Genomic DNA, 19,213 nt, shown 5'->3' on the forward strand with positions numbered 1-19,213 from the left:
GCTTACTTCTTAGGAAAGATCTGACTATTGATATAAGAGGATATATATTCTGTCTTCCCCATTAAATCTTTGGGAATTTTTAAAGCTGCTCAAGGAAATAAGAACCGGCATTTCCTTACTGATACTCAAATGTTAAAATTAATAGTAAATCAATTGCAATAAAAAAAGAAATCAGAGAAAAACATATTTACCATCGGTTGATTGACAGGTTACAGAACGCTTTGTTGTGTTTCTAAGTAAATTTGGTTGTTGATATAAAATAATGTTTCTTTCTGGTGGCTTATCTGATTGTATAAACTCCGCAATGATTTCAATTGAAGTATGTTTTGAAAATACATTTTAAGAGCAATATTATTTCACATAAATACATAACTCACTTTTGTGCAGCTTCTTGGATGCCGGTCTGTGACAGTCCATGAGATTTTGGCTATTAACTTCCTTAAAGCAATTGGCTTTAAGAAGAATAAATACACATTTTAATGCAGGTGTCCTTAATAAAAATATTCTAAGTGACTGTAGAAACTGAATAGTTTAAAGAAGAAACTAGCTATTGTGTCCTTTAAAATAGTGAATTAAATTCATAAGTTATAAACATGATTTTGAAAATGCTTCTTGTAATAAAATATTTCTAGTTCCATATACTGTAATGCTTTTCTTTGTCCTTTATTTTCTTCTTTTATGACTAACCAATGAATGAAAGAGTCTTTCCCCCCAATGCATAGCCTTTCAGCAAAACTTCTTTGTTCCCAAAAAGGACAGACATGGGTTTCTAACTAATCGCTGATAATGTGCCTCAGAGATGCATCATCTGATTAAAATAAGGAGCTAAACAACACCATATGATTTCAGCAAGTAATTTAGTAAATGCCTTCCTCACCAAATATTAGAATGGATACTCTGGGTTTCATTGCACAGATGAAGTTAATGCTGGACAGGATTAGATCAGATTAAGTATGAAAGTCAGATCAGATTCTGGCGGACGTGAGCAGGAGGGCAGCAGTCTTCTCAGAGGCTTAGACAAGGCTTGCATAGGGATGTTCTCCAGATTATGTGGGTGAAGCAAGGTTTGCCAAGAGATTTTGAGTTAAATTTGTTCTTCACACAAATATCAAAACAACCTGACTATTGTATCTTGTTTATGCCTAATACTTATCCTGTCATCCTATTTACCGGGTAGAGAATATCAGAAAAAAAAAGATTTAACTTAACTTTTTAAAAACTATGTATTACTGTCGTCTGTTATTTTATTGTCGACTGAATAAACTGCTAGAATTCCCAGAAGAATTGTAGCCTCACTAGAAAACAAAGAATTGTGGTTAGTAAATATAAATTCACTAATAGATCTGAAATGCACCTATTTCTGTGGATTTGCCACGGTATTAAAAATAAGCATGCTTTAATTAATGCCTATCAAAAGAATAGCACAACAGATGCTTTTAGCATTTAAAAGACTGAATTGCATTTTGGCCTGGGACACAGTGCAATATAAACATACCCACATATTGTTTTGAGAAGCTAAATGTTGTATTTTTCTTTTTTAAACAGAAATAATTTACAGAGTTTATAGTGCATTATATAATCTGAACTATTAGGTTGACATTAAAATATATTTTCATTTTTTTCTATTTGGAATTGCATTAAAATAATAGCATTGGGTAATAATTCATAGTTATGTTTGAGCTATGTTTAAGAGATTTCAAAACTGTGTAGATATGAAAACAAAAAGTAGGTATGATAATTTGTAATATCCATTTAACAACATTATCCAGATTGTTGTCAGCTTTTAAGCTCTGGAATTAGAATACAGCAGGAACCTTGGTTCAAATATTAAGGGAAATGAGAGATTCTTATTGTGCTGTTTCAAGGAAATTGGCATAGTATGATCTCTGATTAGATAGCCATTGGTACTACTTGATTCCATTTATTAAAATAAGAATAATGCAAGCTCCATTCATAAATGAATTCTGAAGTCAGAATGAGATTCAAGTAAAATATGCATGATTATAAAACCCAGTGGGTTCTGCTAAGATACTTAAATTATATCAATGCCTGCATTCTGATAGTGAAATAACTGGTGCACAGGAAAAGAAATTAATAAAGGTTTACAATATATAGTAATTACAACAATAATCTATGACCTAATCCAAGTAAATAAATAGAAAAACAAGATTAAATAATTTGCAACTAGCTAACCCACAATTATGAAATTTTGGGAGGACAGAGTAAAGAATATTCAGGAAAAATAAATAAAACAAATATTAGAGATTGAGATGGCTGGATAGAGTTAAGCTTAAATGGACTCCGGGGGATGGTAGAGGACAGTAATGCCAGGATGAATGTTGTCCATGGGATTATGGGACATGACTTTGCGACTAACAACAACAAGCCAAATGTTGAAGCATTTGGTACAAAAAAAGAAAAATATTAGTTCTATGCCACATAAACAATGGAGTAAATGTTGGTATCTGAGAATGGAACAGGAACTGTTTTTCTGGCTTTGATTGATGTAAAACAGGAAGGGTTTTTTAATGCGTTTAATGAGTATAAAACAAAATAAATAAAAACAATAATATTCTTCGTCAGAAAGTACAGAGCTAATGGGATGGCAAGAGATAAGAACGGATGATGTGAATTTGGGGAGGCACATATTATCACCTGCATTTTAATAGAGAAAGTATCTCTACTTCTTCAATGCTTTTATGAATGTAAAGTATGCATTTATTTCAGGCATCAGTCCATCCATTTACAAATAGTTTAGTTTCAAGATTGATTCATGTGAATTCCATTTCTGACTTCCTCTGATAGCTCTCACTGCAGTTAGCACTAACCGCATATTGTTATAAAATGCATGATAGGTCACACTACCAAAAATATGCATGAGGTTGTCGAATTTTATAATAATAATTTAGTGTTCATTTTGATCAAGTTTTCCCATTTGATTTCATTTTCTGTAATGATCTGATGATGTGGAAATAAGAGCTCCATTTCTCCCCATAATGATTGCCCTTCAGTGCATGGCAGCTTTGTTGCTTACTGAAGTTATGCAGAGCTGCTAATGACAATGAAGTGCGAACAACTTAGATTTGTATTTGTATTGGAGTGGTACACCAGAGGGCATATTCCTACAAGTCGTATCAGAATTTTTTTAAATGGGGAGACCACAAAACTAAATAGGATTTAATTTATAAGTAAATGTAATTAAATCAAAGCAACGTATCCCATGAATGTAAGTACAGTGGTACCTCGACATATGAGTCTAATTCATTCTAGACCCGAGCTCGTAAGTCGATCAACTCGCATCTCGAACAAATGCCTTTAGACTTTGTTTTTCGCGCCGAGATAACTGGAAGCAAGGAGATTCTTGCGCCACCTAGTGGAAGCTCAGCTCGTATCCCGAATTTGAGCTCGGGTGTCGAACAGAAATTTTGCTCGCGTCGCGGCTCGTAACTTGGAATACTCGCATGTGGGGCAGCTCGTATCTAGAGGTACTACTGTAATAGCAACATGCACTGCATCATTGCAACATTGTGGAGCTGAATTCTTTGTAACTCTTGCTGGAATTACCAGGGAATCAAATCAGTGTCTCTAGAAATTGATGAGGGGAAGAAAATGAATTTTCTAGCATTTTTTTAAATGCTTCATGGGTAAAAGATAGTGGAATCTTGTTTTGAATAATGTTAAAATAGATTTACAATTTTTTAAAAAATTATAACAAGAGTATGAGTCATTCCCATAGCGGGGCTCCATATACAAAAGAAGAATGCATAAACAGATATAAATATATAAATAAGCCATCGGGGTGGGCTCCACTTACTTTTTGCTAATGGCGCGCATTGTAAGTGCACGCACACATGCATTTGCTATGCTCGCGTCCGCTTGCATCTTCTTGTGCGATTTCGGCTCACTGTGCATGCACATAGGGGCAGTTTTACTTCTGTGCATGCGCAGAGAGCCAAAAATGTGATTTTTTAAAAAATAAGATGGCAGTACACATGGCCTGGCAAAGCCGTCATGCAAACAATTACGCAATTAGTGGGCTCCTACCAGAATGGAGCACTCGGGCATACCGGTAGGAATCCACCATTGATAAGCATATAAGAAATAGTGGGCAAATATGAATTATTCTGTCAATGATGTATCCTTGTTCTCTTTTTAATTATTCTGCAAACCCCCTGTGGCAGTTGGTTAAGTAAATTTGATGCTGCCATGTTTATTTTTATTTCTGTCTTCTAGTGTCTTGTTAACCTTTAGATAGATTTTAAATTTTATTTAATATTTTAGCTAAAAAACTTTGTTTGTTTATTTCTAAAAATAAATTGAATCTTTCTATAAAATGCAGAGAGCAGCTTGTTTTAATATCAATTTCTCCTCCAGAAATAGAATGGTATTTATTCATTGTATTATATTAATTCTGATTGTATATTAGTACTTATCTTAAAAATATTTCAGTTAAAACCATATCTTGGGTAATCCTTTGGTCTTCAGTTTCAGACAAAAAAAACTTTGACAATTTGTTTAGAAACCATGAACTGAGAAAAATTTAGATTCAGTTTTTCTTCATAGCAGTATATAAACATATGTAACTAGCCTTATACTTATCTGCATTAGAATCATTAGAAATGAAACCCCTTTTAATCTGAATACTGTTTCCTTTTCAATGTCAGCCTGTTTCTGGACCAGTACAGAGCTAGCCTGGTGGATGCAATAAAGAGATTACTTCATCCCAGTGTAAGTATGTTTCTATTTTCTCCTGAACATGGGCTTCAGAATAATTAGTCTGTGCACAATGATTGAGAGAGTAATGGAATGGCAGGATTAACGTCATGTAATACTTTAATACTTATTATGTCCAACTTCAATTGAGTCTTCTAATCTATCAGATTCCTTCCTAATCATAAACTAGAAAACTTCTTATACTTGGCCTTCTGATAAGGAACACAGTGGGAAGTAAAATAAATGAAACCGCTTCAAAGATACTGGGAGATTATTTTTATCAAAGCATTTCTTGAGTATTTCCCTTTGATAACAATGTCTTCATATTAAAGTAAAATTCTGATATTGAAAATTTTTATGTTAGCTTCTGTCATGTGTAATCCCTTCAATAGTAACCTTTGTCATTGTGTATTTATTTGTTACAAAGTGCTATTTTTAACCGCTATTTATACTAAATGAATTGTATAGTACAATAATTTTGTAGAAAGTGAATAAATAAGCTTGATAAATTGAAAATTTCTTGTATATCAAAGCAAAACCCTTAATATCTTCATGTATGGATAGATACAGAAGTTAAATCTTAGTCTGATCCAAAGACGGTTGGAAACAGATTCTGAATGTATGAAACATTTAGCAAATAAATGAATATGAAATATACATTCAGTCGATGCTTAAAAGAAGTTTTCTGCTATTGCCAGAATAAAAACAGCTTAACCTTGCCAAAGCATCTTTTTCTGAAGAGAGCATTGCCAATCTCAACTACCAGGTCTGGTGTACTATTGTTTATTTTATTTTGATTTATTCTTTGTCCAATATACAATACATATGGAAGAGAATAGACATTAAGTAATATATATAAAGATAGAAAGTAAAAAAGAAGAGAAGTAGATAAGGAGAGAATATATATTATATATACAGTGATCCCTTGAGTTTCGAGATCTCGATCTTTGCGAAATGCTATATCGCGATTTTTTCACCCGATGATGTCACTCCCTTCCTTTCTCATCTTTCTTTCTCTCTCTCTTTCTCTATCTTGCTTCTTCCTCTCTCACACTCTCTTCCTCCCTCTCTCATCTCTTTCTTTCCTTCTCTCTCTTTCTCTATCTCTCCCCCTCTTGCTCTCGAGCGGCGGGCGGCACCCAGGGAAGGTTCCTTCGGCCGCTCAGCAGCTGATCTGCTCGGCAGCGCAGTAGCAGTGAGGAGCCGAAGATGGGGTTTCCCCTTTGCGTGGGCAACGGGAAAACCCCATCTTCGGCTCCTCGCTGCTACTGCGCTGCCAAGCAGATCAGCTGCTGGGCGGCCGAAGGAACCTTCCCTGGGTCTTCAACTCCCAGAGCGGCGGACAAGCGGCGGCCGGACAAGCGGCGGACAAGCGGCGGGCGGACAAGAAAAGCGGCGGCCGGACAAGCAGAAAAGCGGCGGGTGGACAAGCGGCGGAAAAGCGGCGGCCGGACAAGCGGACAAGCGGCGGACAAGCGGCGGGCGGAAAAGCAGCGGCCGGACAAGCGGACAAGCGGCGGAAAAGCGGAAAAGCGGCGGACAAGCAGCGGGTGGAAAAGCGGCAGCCGGACAAGCGGACAAGCGGCGGACAAGTGGAAAAGCGGCGGACAAGCGGCGGGCGGAAAAGCGGCGGACAAGCGGCAGGTGGACAAGCGGCGGCCGGACAAGCGGCGGACAAGCAGAAAAGCGGCGGACAAGCGGGCTGGCAGACGGCTCCTCAGCTGCTGGGTCTTCCCAGGTGCGGAAGTAAAAACACCATCTGCGCATGCGCGGCCATGGAAAAAGGGGCACACATGCGCAGATGGTGTTTTTACTTCCGCACCACTACATCCCGAAAAATCGATTATCGCGAGGGGTCTTGGAACGGAACCCTCGCGATAATAGAGGGATCACTGTATATATATATATATATATATATATATATATATATATATATATATATGTCACATGTTTAAGCTGAATTTGAAAATTAAGGGAGACTAGGATAGATATATATATATCTATATATATATGTGTGTGTTTTCGTAGATTTTCATGGGTACAGGTATGACGGTCTTGGTATATTCGGGTTTCTTCCCGTGTAGGATTTGGAAATTTCTGGCGACGTTTCGACGAGGTCTCACTCGTCATCTTCAGGCTGGTGTTTCTGTCCTTGTTCTCAGGCGCCTTAATTTTCAAATTCAGCTTAAACATGTGACATATATATATATATATATATATATATATATATATATATATATATAGAGAGAGAGAGAGAGAGAGAGAGAGAGAGAGAGACAGAGAGAGACAGAGAGAGACAGAGAGAGAGACAGACAGACAGACAGACAGACAGACAGACAGACAGACAGATAGATAAGGAGAGAATATGTATGATATATAAGATAAGGGAAGATAATTGGACAGGGGACGATAGGCACATTAGTGCACTTATATACGCCCCTTACTGGCCTCTTAGGAACCTGGAGAGGTCAATCGTGGAGAGTCTAAGGGAGAAATGTTGGGGGTTGGGAGTTGACACTATTGAGTCCGGTAATGAGTTCCACTTGTTGCAGTTGTTTGTTTTATCTCAACAACTAAATAATAATAGTAATAATAAAATATTTTTTAAAATGACTGTCCTAGCTTCTTATTCTTGATCTTCAACAAATAGCCAGGTTGAGCAGGAATCCAGAATACATGGCAATGTTCAAAGCCCAAATCTATTGGGCTGCTTATTTTAGGAAGACTAAATTCTGAAAACCCTACTGGAGGCACATATTCTGTAGTTCTATGAAATGATCCATTAACTTTATGGATTCAGAGTTGTCGAAGTATTTTCTATTGTTCTAACTGAACTTTACTTACCATATTTTTGGAGTATAAAACCCACCTCCCCCCCCCCTAAAAGAGGCTGAAAATTTGGGTGCGTCTTGTACTCTGAATGTAGCTTTTACTAAGCTTTTTTTAAGCCCTAACGAGGTGGTAATGAGATCTACTGTGCTTTGCTAGCTAAGCAATCTTCCCTTTGCCTGCTTCTTTCATTGCTGTTCCCTCCAACAATCAGCTGAGCCTTTTTTCAGCTAACAGTGAAGCAATATTCTGTGCTTTGCTAGTAAACAATCTTCCGCCTTTTTTTAGGCTTAGCGAGGTGTTAACGATTAAAGCGATCTTCTATGCTGTGCTAGTGAAGCATCATCCTTTTGCCTGATGCCTGTACCTTTGAGGTTCCAAAGCCTTGAATGGGTATATTTCCAGTTCCCAAGCTGACAAATAGACTAGGTTTCCAAGTCTAAAGTGGATAGTTCCCAAGCCAAAGTCCATAATGTTCGTACAGCCAAATTCCAATGATTATTTATTTATTATTGAATTTACACACCACATTCTTTAGCATCGCTTCTGGGAATTGATACTGTCAACCTGACAATGTAACTGAAGTGCTGGAAGAATGCAAATAAGATGTAGTTCTGGAATTCAACAAACATCTTGTCTTTCAGGCCAATAAAATGAATGAGCCAGGACTCACAGATGCATAAATGTTACCAATGCATCATTTCCATGACATTTCCATTTTTTGTCTATATGTGTCTCTCTCCACACACACACACACACATATGGACAAAAATGGTGGCTAGGTAACATTGTGGAAATGATGCATGGTAAAATTTATGCATTACATATATATATATAATTCTGTGAATGTTTCACCATGTGAAACCTTTTTTAAAAAAATGTGTTGGGACTGGTCTCTCGCCATCACATGACTTTCATTGTCAATGAAAACTTTTTTGTATTGACAATGACAATAAAGAATTTATATTTATATGTGATTTTATTTCACCAAATCACCATGCCCCAGCTAAATTTTGGCTGCTCAAGTCAGACTCCATCAACCATCAACCAACCAACCAAATACTGACGCTAACAGATCTGTTCACCTTTTGTGACAGAAAGATTCACAGAATTAAATATATGTACATTCCGAAGTAAGAAATTGAAGAAAGCAGGATGTTGCTAGGAGAAAGATGGAACGTTATCAGCACAATAGCCGGTTCCAAGGCCAAGATCAGGCAAGGATAGCTTCCCCGAAAGCCATTATATGTGACAACTGCTATCCTACTACTCCTGCTCTTTTTTGAACCTGGATTTCTTTTTAACTATTAGGCTTAGTTGTTAATAGCCATAATGGGTTTTATTAAATTCCCTTTCGCTTTGAATAAGTTAGCAATTACTCTTTATCTTCTTGATAGTAAATTTCATAAGTGAAGGGTTTTTTTCACCTCTTGTCTGTTTAAAATTGTGATCAGTTTCTTTGTGAATCCAGGTTACATCATTTCGAGGCATGATTATTCAGGTCTAACGTGGCCATGGTTTACTTGATTTACCCACAGTTCTGGTCTTGCATGACATGCCGAACCATTGGCTAATCTACAATTGCTAGGCTAAAATGTGGTTGGTCAGTCTGCAGTGCAGTATGTTTTGTGAATGCTACTAATCACTCATGTCTTATCCATAAGTTTCTTTAAACTAAGAATCCATGCATGCTACCACATTCTCTAATATAATTCAAAGAGCACAGTGAAAAAATGAAGATCAAAAACTGTTTAGTTTCTGAGCCCACTCAAGTGATACATATGGACTTTCAACATTCTTTACTATAGTCCTTGACAGAGGAATTGGTAGAAGATTTCTCTGAATTGTTCCAGGGGAGGATATTTTTTCAAATAAGGCTTTGGAACCTCGAGGAAGAAACCAAACTACAGGCTTGGGATCCTGAACCAATAAACCCACCTGTGGCTAGTATTGCATAGCTATCAGGCACAATAATTATATTTTTAAAAATATAAAATCATTGGCATTCAGAAATATTCATAGCATATAACAATCTTTATGAAGTACTTGTGTGTAATACCCATGTGAAGGTAAAAATCTTCTCCCAGAATTACACAATGCTGAATTATGTATTTTGTTCATTGTTTTGCATTAATTTTCTTTTTACCAGTTTAAAAGTCATGGGTTTGTTGGTCTTTAGGTAAAAGAGATAGTAGGAAAATCACAATAGCAATAGCAGTTAGATTTACATATACCGTTTCATAGTACTTTATATAGTGGTTTACAGAGTCAGCATATTGCCCCCAGCAATCTGGGTCCTCCTTGCCCAGCAGAAGCAAACAACAGTCATGGACTTTATAGCCAGCCATCAATACTCCAATCATCATCTAAAAAGCCACATACGACAGGCACCATATAAAGCCCAAAAAACGCACAGAAGGTAGCTCCAGTTCGAATCCGAAAGCTCAGAAAACAAAACCACTGGTTCTGGTGACCAATCCAGATTGCATCCTGCAATATTATCCTGGGATATATATATATATATTTACCTTCATTTGTAATGCCTAATATGACACAAAAAATCCTAATTCTAGATGCCGCGGCAGCTGCTAAATCTAGATTCTCTTTCTCTTTATTTTCTAATGCAAGTAATCTTCTAGGCAGCATTCCCAACTTGATGCCTTCTATTTATGTATGCCAATTGACAACTGGCAATTGTAGAGTACCAGAATAATTGCATTAGAGTGTTGAAGGCCATGTCTGCCCTGAAGCCAAACTTCAACTCCATTTGGAAATAAACAACAATGAAATAATCACAACGCATTCCAATAGATTATCAAAGAATGGCAAAATTAACACTGGTTGGCAATTACCAGGAGTAATAGAATCTAATCTAATCTCACAGTTGCTTTCCTTAAGCAAGTACAGTGGTACCTCAAGATACGAACCCCTCGTCTTACGAACAACTCGTGATACGAACCCCGGGTTCAGAAAAATTTTGCCTCTTCTTACGAACTTTTTTCGAGTTACGAACCGGCGTTCAGAGACAGCTGGGAAGCCGCGCAGCTGTTTTAAAAGGTGACAGCTGGGCGGCGGGGCTTCCCAGCAGCCTCCTGAACGCCGGTTCGTAACTCGAAAAAAGTTCGTAAGAAGAGACAAAAATTTTCTGAACCCCGGGTTCGGCTCAGGGGGTTGCTGGGAAGCCCACCAGCCCGGCTGTGACCTTTTAAAACAGCCGCGCGGCTTCCCAGCTCTCTCCGAATGCCGAACGCGGAAGTTCGGCTTTGGCGTTCGGCTTCGGGAGACAGCTGGGAAGCCGCGTGGCTGTTTTAAAAGGTCACACCCGCGCTGGGGGGCTTCCCAGCACCCCCCCAACCCCGAACCCGGAAGTTCGGTAAAGTTCGGGGTTCGGGGGGTGCTGGGAAGCCCCCCAGCGCGGCTGTGACCTTTTAAAACAGCCGCGCGGCTTCCCAGCCATCTCCCAAAGCCAAACGCCAAACCCAAACTTCCGCGTTTGGCGTTTGGAGGCTGCTGGAAAGCCGCGCGGCTGTTTTAAAAGGTGACAGCCGGGTTGGGGGGCTTTCCAGCAGCCTCCAAATGCCAAACGCGGAAGTTTGGGTTTGGCATTTGGCTTCGGGAGACGGCTGGGAAGCCGTGCGGCCGTTTTAAAAGGTCACAGCTGGGCTGGGGGGGTTGCTGGGAAGCCCCCTAGCCCGGCTGTGACATTTTAAAACATCCGCGCAGCTTCCCAGCCATCTCCCGAAGCCAAACGCCAAACCCAAACTTCCGCGTTTGGTGTTTGGAGGCTGCTGGAAAGCCGTGCGGCTGTTTTAAAAGGTGACAGCCGGGCTGGGGGGCTTTCCAGCAGCCTCCAAACGCCAAACGCGGAAGTTTGGGTTTGGCGTTTGGCTTCGGGAGACGGCTGGGAAGCCGTGCGGCCATTTGAAAAGGTCACAGCCGGGCTGGGGGGCTTCCCAGCAACCCCCCCAGCCCGGCTGTGACCTTTTAAAACGGCCGCGCGGCTTCCCAGCTGTCTCCCGAAGCCGAACGCCAAACCCAAACTTCCGCGTTTGGCGTTCAGAGGCTGCTGGAAAGCCACGCGGCTGTTTTAAAAGGTCACAGCCGGACTGGGGCGGTTGCCGGGAAGCCCCCCAGCCCGGCTGGGAAGCCGCGCGGCTGTTTTAAAAGGTCACAGCCGGGTGGCAGCGGTTTTTTTTGCGGGGGTTTTTTTGGTTGCACGGATTAATTGACTTTACATTGTTTCCTATGGGAAACAATGTTTCGTCTTACGAACCTTTTGTGTTACGAACCTCCCCCTGGAACCAATTAGGTTCGTATCTTGAGGTTCCACTGTATATATAAGAACATCCATCTCTGACTCTATTGAAATAGAATCAGTAACAAAAAGAATGGGGTTTTATCTGAAAAATATCCCATAAATTGAAAGGAATCAACCAGAGGTTGTACTTCACACAATTTCCCCCAATGAATAGCCTTGGGCAAATATAATAGTAACAAAGAAGTAAGATTTCCACCACCATCACATTACAGTATAAAAAATGTATTCTCAGTTATATCCAATTGTGCTTATTCCAAATCTTCCATCATTTGTATTTTTGTTTGTCAAGCCCGATATTCATTGTCCTCAGTTCTTTAGGATTCCAAGCTATTGACATAGCTGCTTAACTGGACTAAGAATTTTTACAAGTGAATCTATTGAAAACACCTTATTCTAAACACATTTCAAGGTCTTGGCAGGATTATCACCTAAACCAGAGTACCAGGTTCCTAAAACCTCTCAGAAAAACATCCAAATTTACCATCCTCCTTGATTGAATGGATGTAGAAATTATAGATCAAAATTGCAGAATCATTATTACCTCCCATGTGCCTAGTTCATTATTCCTAAATCTAGTACAGAAGACTTAACCAAAGATGTATGTTTCTATATAGGTTGGAGTTAATATTAACTAAATCTTTTCTTTGGTTTAGAAATCTGTGCTTTGCTTTGACATCGGTATCCTTTCTTTCCATGTCTTTTTTATTTTTATGAAAGCTCTGTATGTTTTTATGGTTCAGGCCATATTTATTCCTGTGAACACCTAGAGCAGTGAGGGCTAACCATTTATTTCCTTGGGGGCCAAAAAACGTGTATGACAGCGTGTGCATGTGTACCACCCACACTAATGCAATGCTGCCGCACAGGCCCTGCCCCCATGCATGTGCTTCCGCAGCTCCCCACCCCTTGCGCATGCATAGGCAACCCCTCCTGTTCCATTTTGGTGCTAGCAGGCTTCCCTGAAGCCTCCTGGGGCCAAAAAGGAGGCAGCGGGGTGCAGTGTTCCCTCTAATTTTTATTTGGGGTGGGCGGAAAAGTATAGTGTCTGAGCGGCAGTCCCTTCGGGACTGGGCGGCACAGAAATAATAAATAAATAAATAAATAAATAAATAAACAAACAAACAAACTAACTAACTAACTAACTAACTAACTAACTAACAAACAAAAAAACCACCCTGTTTTGCCTCAGAGAATTTCAAAATAAAATACTGTACTGTGTGTCTATAACAGTGAGCTCATAATAGGGCAACTCTATCAATATCAAAATGCCACTTAAATAGTTGAGCTAGTTTCAATCTAGATTTTGATTTTCTTTCTCTCTTCCTTACTCCCATTCTTTTCCTTTCTCTTTTCCTTCCTCTCTTTTTTCTATCTGTTTCTCTCTCTTCCTCTCTTCCTCTCTCTCTCCTTCCCTCTCACTCTTTCCATCTCTGCTTCTGGGCAGGTTTGGAAAACTCTGAGCTGATGATGATTTTTAAGTGAGCGATTGCTCACTGCTCAGCTTAGAGGGAACTATGGCGGGGGGTCCCAGGAGGCTTCAGGGAGGCCTGCTAGCACTAAAACGGGGGGGGGGGGGGCAATCCGGATCCCTCCAATTTCTTTCCCCGGTGCATGCTAGGTTCCTCCTGGATTCCTCCCTTCCATGCCTTCTCCGATCTCCCCAATTTCTTTCCCGAGTGCAATTCATGGAAATGCATGTACTGCAGGGCCCTGAAGACCAGCATGTACTGCAGGGCCCTGAAGACCAGGTGGCTGGCAGGAAGTACGTGGGGTTGGGCTTAGGCAATGGCTGGCATGCCTGTAGAGAGGGCTCTGTGAGCCGCCTGTGGCACATGTGCCATAGATTTGCCATCACAGACCTAGAATCTGAATTGGAGACGATAGTAGTGATTCATGCAAATGAGCAAACCAGTGAGAACCAGAAATGCTTATATCTTGTTATTGATTCAAAAGCTTAATATGCCCTATTTGTTTGCTTTCTTAGCAGAAATCAGTTGGAAATCCCAAATTCAGTGTTTGACAATTTGCTGTCAAGTTTCAGTGATACAATCCTGGGGGTCCTAGGGCTGGTAAAACTGATTTGGGAGCTGCTTGAAGCACAAGAATTCCCATCTATGATCTATATGATCCCATTTAAAACAATGTGTATCCTTCTGTTGTCTTACAATTCCCAGAAGCCTTTAATCCAATGATGAATTTTTTAAAAAATTGCACGAGTTTTTTTACTGTATCGTGATTCTATTTTTTCTCCATCATGGAACACTTTATACCAAAATGTACCAAGAGGGAGACTTGCATTTTCATGGTACATTAAACAACATTGCTAAATACAAGTTAACCCCATTATCAATATTGTTTCATTATGAAAAATTGTAGAGAAATAGATACAAATGGTTAATTTATGCTAAAAGAAGGATGCTTTGATCATTGGGTTTTTTCCTACATTCTCCATTCCAGTTCTGATAAAACTTTCAGCGATATAGGGGATCCACCACATAATCCTGATAATGTGTCAGATGGGATAGCGATAGCAGACATTCATTGCAAACAAAATAAATAAATCTGATATAAAGCAAGCAAAGCACACATTATGTTTCCACCCAGTTTTTTCAGTTACCCCTTCCTCCACTAATGCTGCTTTCCTGCCTTCCATGTGGCCTCTTAATGCCCCACTGCCACCCTCCTTGCCTCTTAGCACACCACCTAAGTCTGGGGTGGTACTGCCCACTTGGGGAACCACTGCACTAGATGAATCTTTTCTGGTAGCTGTAATAGAAGGAGAAGTGTAGAAAATTCAATGTGAAAGCATGTCCCATTTATACAGTTTTACATGCAACAACATTTGTACAATTTTCTCAATTCTAACAAAAATTAAACACGACTATGGGTCAATTTTTTATAGATTATAAAAATTAGCAACTTGATTTAATGGAATAATTAGACAGAATTAGGTGGAAAAGATAAAATAAATTTTAATAACAGTTAAGTGAATTCACGTTTGATGAAATTTACTTATAGTGTATTTTTCAAGATCTTTCTGTTCCTATTTTTCATGCTTTTGTTCATTTTAATAATTTGTTAGCAATTTTATCAATGTTATGTTACAATTTAAATAAAGCATATAAATGTTCTTAATGTTTTAGGGGAAAGCTCTGATATTTGCTCCACTTAGAGGAGATACTCTGAACCAGTTCTGCAATCTAGCTGAAAAGGCTGGTTTTTCTATCCAAAGACATGAAAATTATGATGAACGCATCTCAAACTTCCACTCCAAGGTTAGTTTTCTGTTCATGGTAGATAACACTTTAATCCACATTGCATTTTGAAGAGATCATGGTTCTTTTGGCAGGTAACCTAAATGTTTGATTAAAGTACTCATAGGTATGCTGCTTCTAAATAGCTATTTTTTGTATCTGATTATTTTGTGTGGAAGACGAGCCATATCTTTGCATATCTAGAAGGCCTTTACAGAGGCTTTGCTTCATCATTTCCTCAGAACGAATCTGTTCATTCATAGGGATCCAATTCAAAACATCCGTGTGTTTAATTTTGTTCATACATATCTGTTAAAAACAACTGGGTATATTTGAGCCTGTAGCTTATGGCAATAAACTTTACTGAATATCAAAAATATGAAATTAATAAGGTGAATGTCTAATTATTATCATATCATATTTTAAATCCACATTTAATTCATAGATGGGTCAAATGGTAGATTTAGATGGAATGGTCTCGCACAAAATGTTCAGGATATGAGGCTATCTGTGTATGATCTCTATATTACAATAGTTAACCAAAAGCACCTCTCTAAATATGAATTTAAGTTTGTTTTCTTAAAGTGTCTATTCTCATTGTCCCCTTTTATCACATTTAGTGTAATGAAAGTATAGTGTTATGTTGCATTGGAGACTTCATACTTTATAAACTTTAAATTTCCATTCCCATGAGATTCAACTCATGGACCAGGATTCCGATTTCCAATACATGCAGATATTTTCAGAGGCCTCTTCAGTGGTGTTTATGTTACCTCTAAAGCAAAATTATACACTTAATTGTTTGAAAAAGTCTCCTTCCTGGAACAATTCAGAGAAATCTTCTATCAATTCCTTTTATAATTCATATTTTCTACTTAATTATTTCTCATTTACTGAAATTTAGCACATCTATATATTAATTGTGTTATAAATAATTTCTAATCTTTGATGACAGTAAAAATTTAATTTAATTTGAATAAGCAATAAGTAGAAATCTGAGAGGATACATATTAAGAATGAAAAATAAAACAATAGGCTGATAGATTTGAGATGCCAAAATCCAATTAAATATTTCTGTGTATTTTTGATGCCATTTGTTGTCCATCCAGATGTTTATACTCCAAATTTGGAAGCTTCAATGAATGAACAGAATAATTTTAAATATATGTGCTTGAATTAAAAGCACAGGAAGTACCTGATTTAAATGCCACATCAGAGTAACAAACTGAAATAATATGGGAATAAAATGCCTTTCTCCCTTCCTCTTTTACTGACACAATGCCTTTTCTTGGTAGTATTTTTAGTGTTCTTCTCTTTTCTCTTTGGGAAGAGATGGGGAACTCATCAAATTTGCAGATGACACCAAATTGGCAGGAATAGCCAAACTCCAGAAGATAGGCTCAAGATACAGAAGGATCTTGACAGACTTTAACATTGAGCACTATCAAATAAAATGAAATTCAATGGTGAAAAAAGTAAGGGTCTACGTTGAGGCAAGAAAAACAAAATGCACAGATACCTTGCTCAATAGTAATAACTGTGAGAGGGATCTTGGAGTCCCTAGTAGACAACCATGTAAATATGAGCCACCAGTGTGCAGCAGCTGCCAAAAAAAGCCAACACAGTTCTGGGCTGCATTAACAGAGGGATAGAATCAAGATCATGTGAAGTGTTAATACCACTTTATAAGGCCTTGGTAAGGCCACACTTGGAATACTGCATTCAGTTTTGGTCGTCACGTTGCAAAAAAGGATGTTGAGACTTTAGAAAAATTGCAGAGAAGAGCAACAAAGATGATTAGGGGACTGGAGGCTAAAACATACAAAGAACGGTTGCAGGAACTAGGTATGTCTAGTTTATGAAAAGAAGAAGTAGGGGAGACATGATAGCAGTGTTCCAATATTTATTTATTTTTGTTTATTTCTTTGTTGTTTTGTCAATTAGGTATTGGAGGTATAGAATGATATAACAGTGTTTATAGAAAAAGGGGTCAAACTATTCTCCAAAGCACCTGAGGGTAGAATTAGAAGCAGTGTGTGGAAACTAATCAAGAAGAGAAGCATTTTAGAAATAAGCAGAAATTTCCCGACAGTTAGAACACCTAGTCAATGGAACAACTTGCCTCCAGAAGTTGTGAATGCTCCAACCTGTAAGTTTTTAAGAGGATGTTGGATAACCATTTGTCTGAAGTGGTGTAGGGTTTCCTGCCTAAGCAGGGGGTTGGACTAGAAGACCTCCAAGGTCCCTTCCACTCTTTTATTCTAGTCCTTTCTATTCTTCCTCCTTCCCTCCCCCCTCTGTCTCTCATACATACACACACTTCCTCTTTCTTCCTCTTTCCCTTCCCTCCCTCTCTCTCTCTCACACACAAACGCTTCCTCTATCTATCTATCTATCTATCTATCTATCTATCTATCTATCACACTAGAGCAGGATCAGCAGGAGAGGGAACAACGTGCACATCCACGGGATCCGAGGCAGCCATGGAAGACACCTAAAAGCCTCCCGTGTGTTGCTCCAAGCCTTCGTCTGGACTTCCATACCATTTTCAGGTGCCCAGCTTACTGGGCTTCCCTGTCCCCATCATGGCTCCAATAGTGGCAGCTTCGGGAGAGGATGTTGGCGCAGGGGCATGGGCGAACACTGGGAGGGGAGTGCAACATACAGGAGGCTCCCTGCAGTCCCTTAGCTCATCTGGGCTGCAGCTGAGGCCATTGCCATGAGCCGGTGGAGGGAGGCCACCCCTCCCCAGCCAGAGACTTGGAAGAAAGCGCAGCTCAGGGCTGCTACATTTCACTATGCTGCACAAAATGTCCCAGCAAAAGCAAGGAATGGGAAGAAACAGCCGGTGAAGAGCACACGGAGCTGCTAGAGTCCACGTGTTCTCTAGGTCAGCAATGTTCCCTCTAATTTTTTTTCAGTGTGGGCGGAAAGGTATAGTGTCTGAGCGGCAGTCCCCTTGGGACTGGGTGGCATATAAATAAATAAATAAATAAATAAATAAATAAATAAATAAATAAATAAATAAATAAATAAATAAATAAATAAATAAATAAATAAATAAAAAATAGGGGGGAAATCCATTTTTATTAAAAGAAATTAATAATTTAAAAAAACCAAAATACATTACTATTAAAGCTAAAATAACCAGTGAAGGTCTTTCTTACTTTGAATGTTCCGGGCGGGCTGGCAGGGGGATGGGGAGAGTGCGCGCCGGACCGCGCACCCGACATTGAAAATCGCCTTCTCCAGCCCCCGCTGTGAGAACGCCTGCACCGCCTCTCCTGCAGCCCCCTCGCTGAGAGCCCGGAACGAAAGCGCTCTTGGTGAAGGGACTGCGAGAGCGGCGGGGTGGGCGTTCCCGCTGAAGGAGGAGCCGCGCCCCAAGGCGGGAAGCGGAGGAGAAAGAGAGGCGGATCAGGTGGGCGGGCAGGGGGTAGTGGAGAGTAGCCAGGGGCGCGAGGGATCTAGAGGCGTGGGGGATAGGGGCGGATGCAGCTCCGTGCACGCCCTTGAAAAAGGGTGCGCGGGGGGCGTTTTGAGGTGCGCTGGTGCAGGCGTGCGCAGCCTACAGGGAACGTTGTAGGTCAGTGGATGTTTCTCTCCTTCATTGCTCTTTAAGCGGAAATCATTTAATGCAGCACAGCGAAATGTAGCAGCCATGAGCTGTGATTTCTTCTAAGCGCTTTGGGTGGTAGAGGGAAACAGATGCTTCTTTCTGCACAGAGCTGTCCGGATGAGACTTGGAGAAAAGCACAGCTCACGGCTTCTACATCTTGCTGTGCTGCACAAAGTTCCCCAGCAAAAACAATGAAGGGGAAGAAGCAGCCAGTAGAGAGCACACAGAGCTGCTCCTTCTTTGCAACAGCCAAAGGACCTCTTCCATTTGGAGTTCCAAGCTGCAGGGAGGAGGGGGCTGCAATGCCTCCCAAGGACAATTCCATCTGTCTGTCCATTAGCCTGGGGGGGAACTATTGACCCCCTCAGAGGGGGTTCGCAACTTGGGCGTCCTCCTTGATCCACAGCTAACATTAGAGCACCATCTTTCAGCTGTGGCAAGGAGGGCGTTTGCACAGGTTCACCTGGTGCACCAGTTGCG

The 19,213-nt window shown here is 39.9% G+C and overlaps 1 protein-coding gene across 1 annotated transcript in view; it reads left to right on the forward strand.

The window, feature by feature from the left end:
- Positions 1-19,213, forward strand: part of CAMKMT (calmodulin-lysine N-methyltransferase) — a 271,951-nt gene that overhangs the window by 244,703 nt on the left and 8,035 nt on the right. Inside the window, exons 9-10 of the mRNA XM_070734547.1 lie at positions 4,665-4,728; positions 15,004-15,135. Of these exons, the coding sequence (XP_070590648.1) occupies positions 4,665-4,728; positions 15,004-15,135 (196 nt within the window). The remainder of the gene's footprint in view (positions 1-4,664; positions 4,729-15,003; positions 15,136-19,213) is intronic.

The sequence above is a fragment of the Erythrolamprus reginae genome, chromosome 1 (genome assembly GCF_031021105.1).
Source record: "Erythrolamprus reginae isolate rEryReg1 chromosome 1, rEryReg1.hap1, whole genome shotgun sequence".
In the NCBI taxonomy this organism is placed as follows: domain Eukaryota; kingdom Metazoa; phylum Chordata; class Lepidosauria; order Squamata; family Dipsadidae; genus Erythrolamprus; species Erythrolamprus reginae.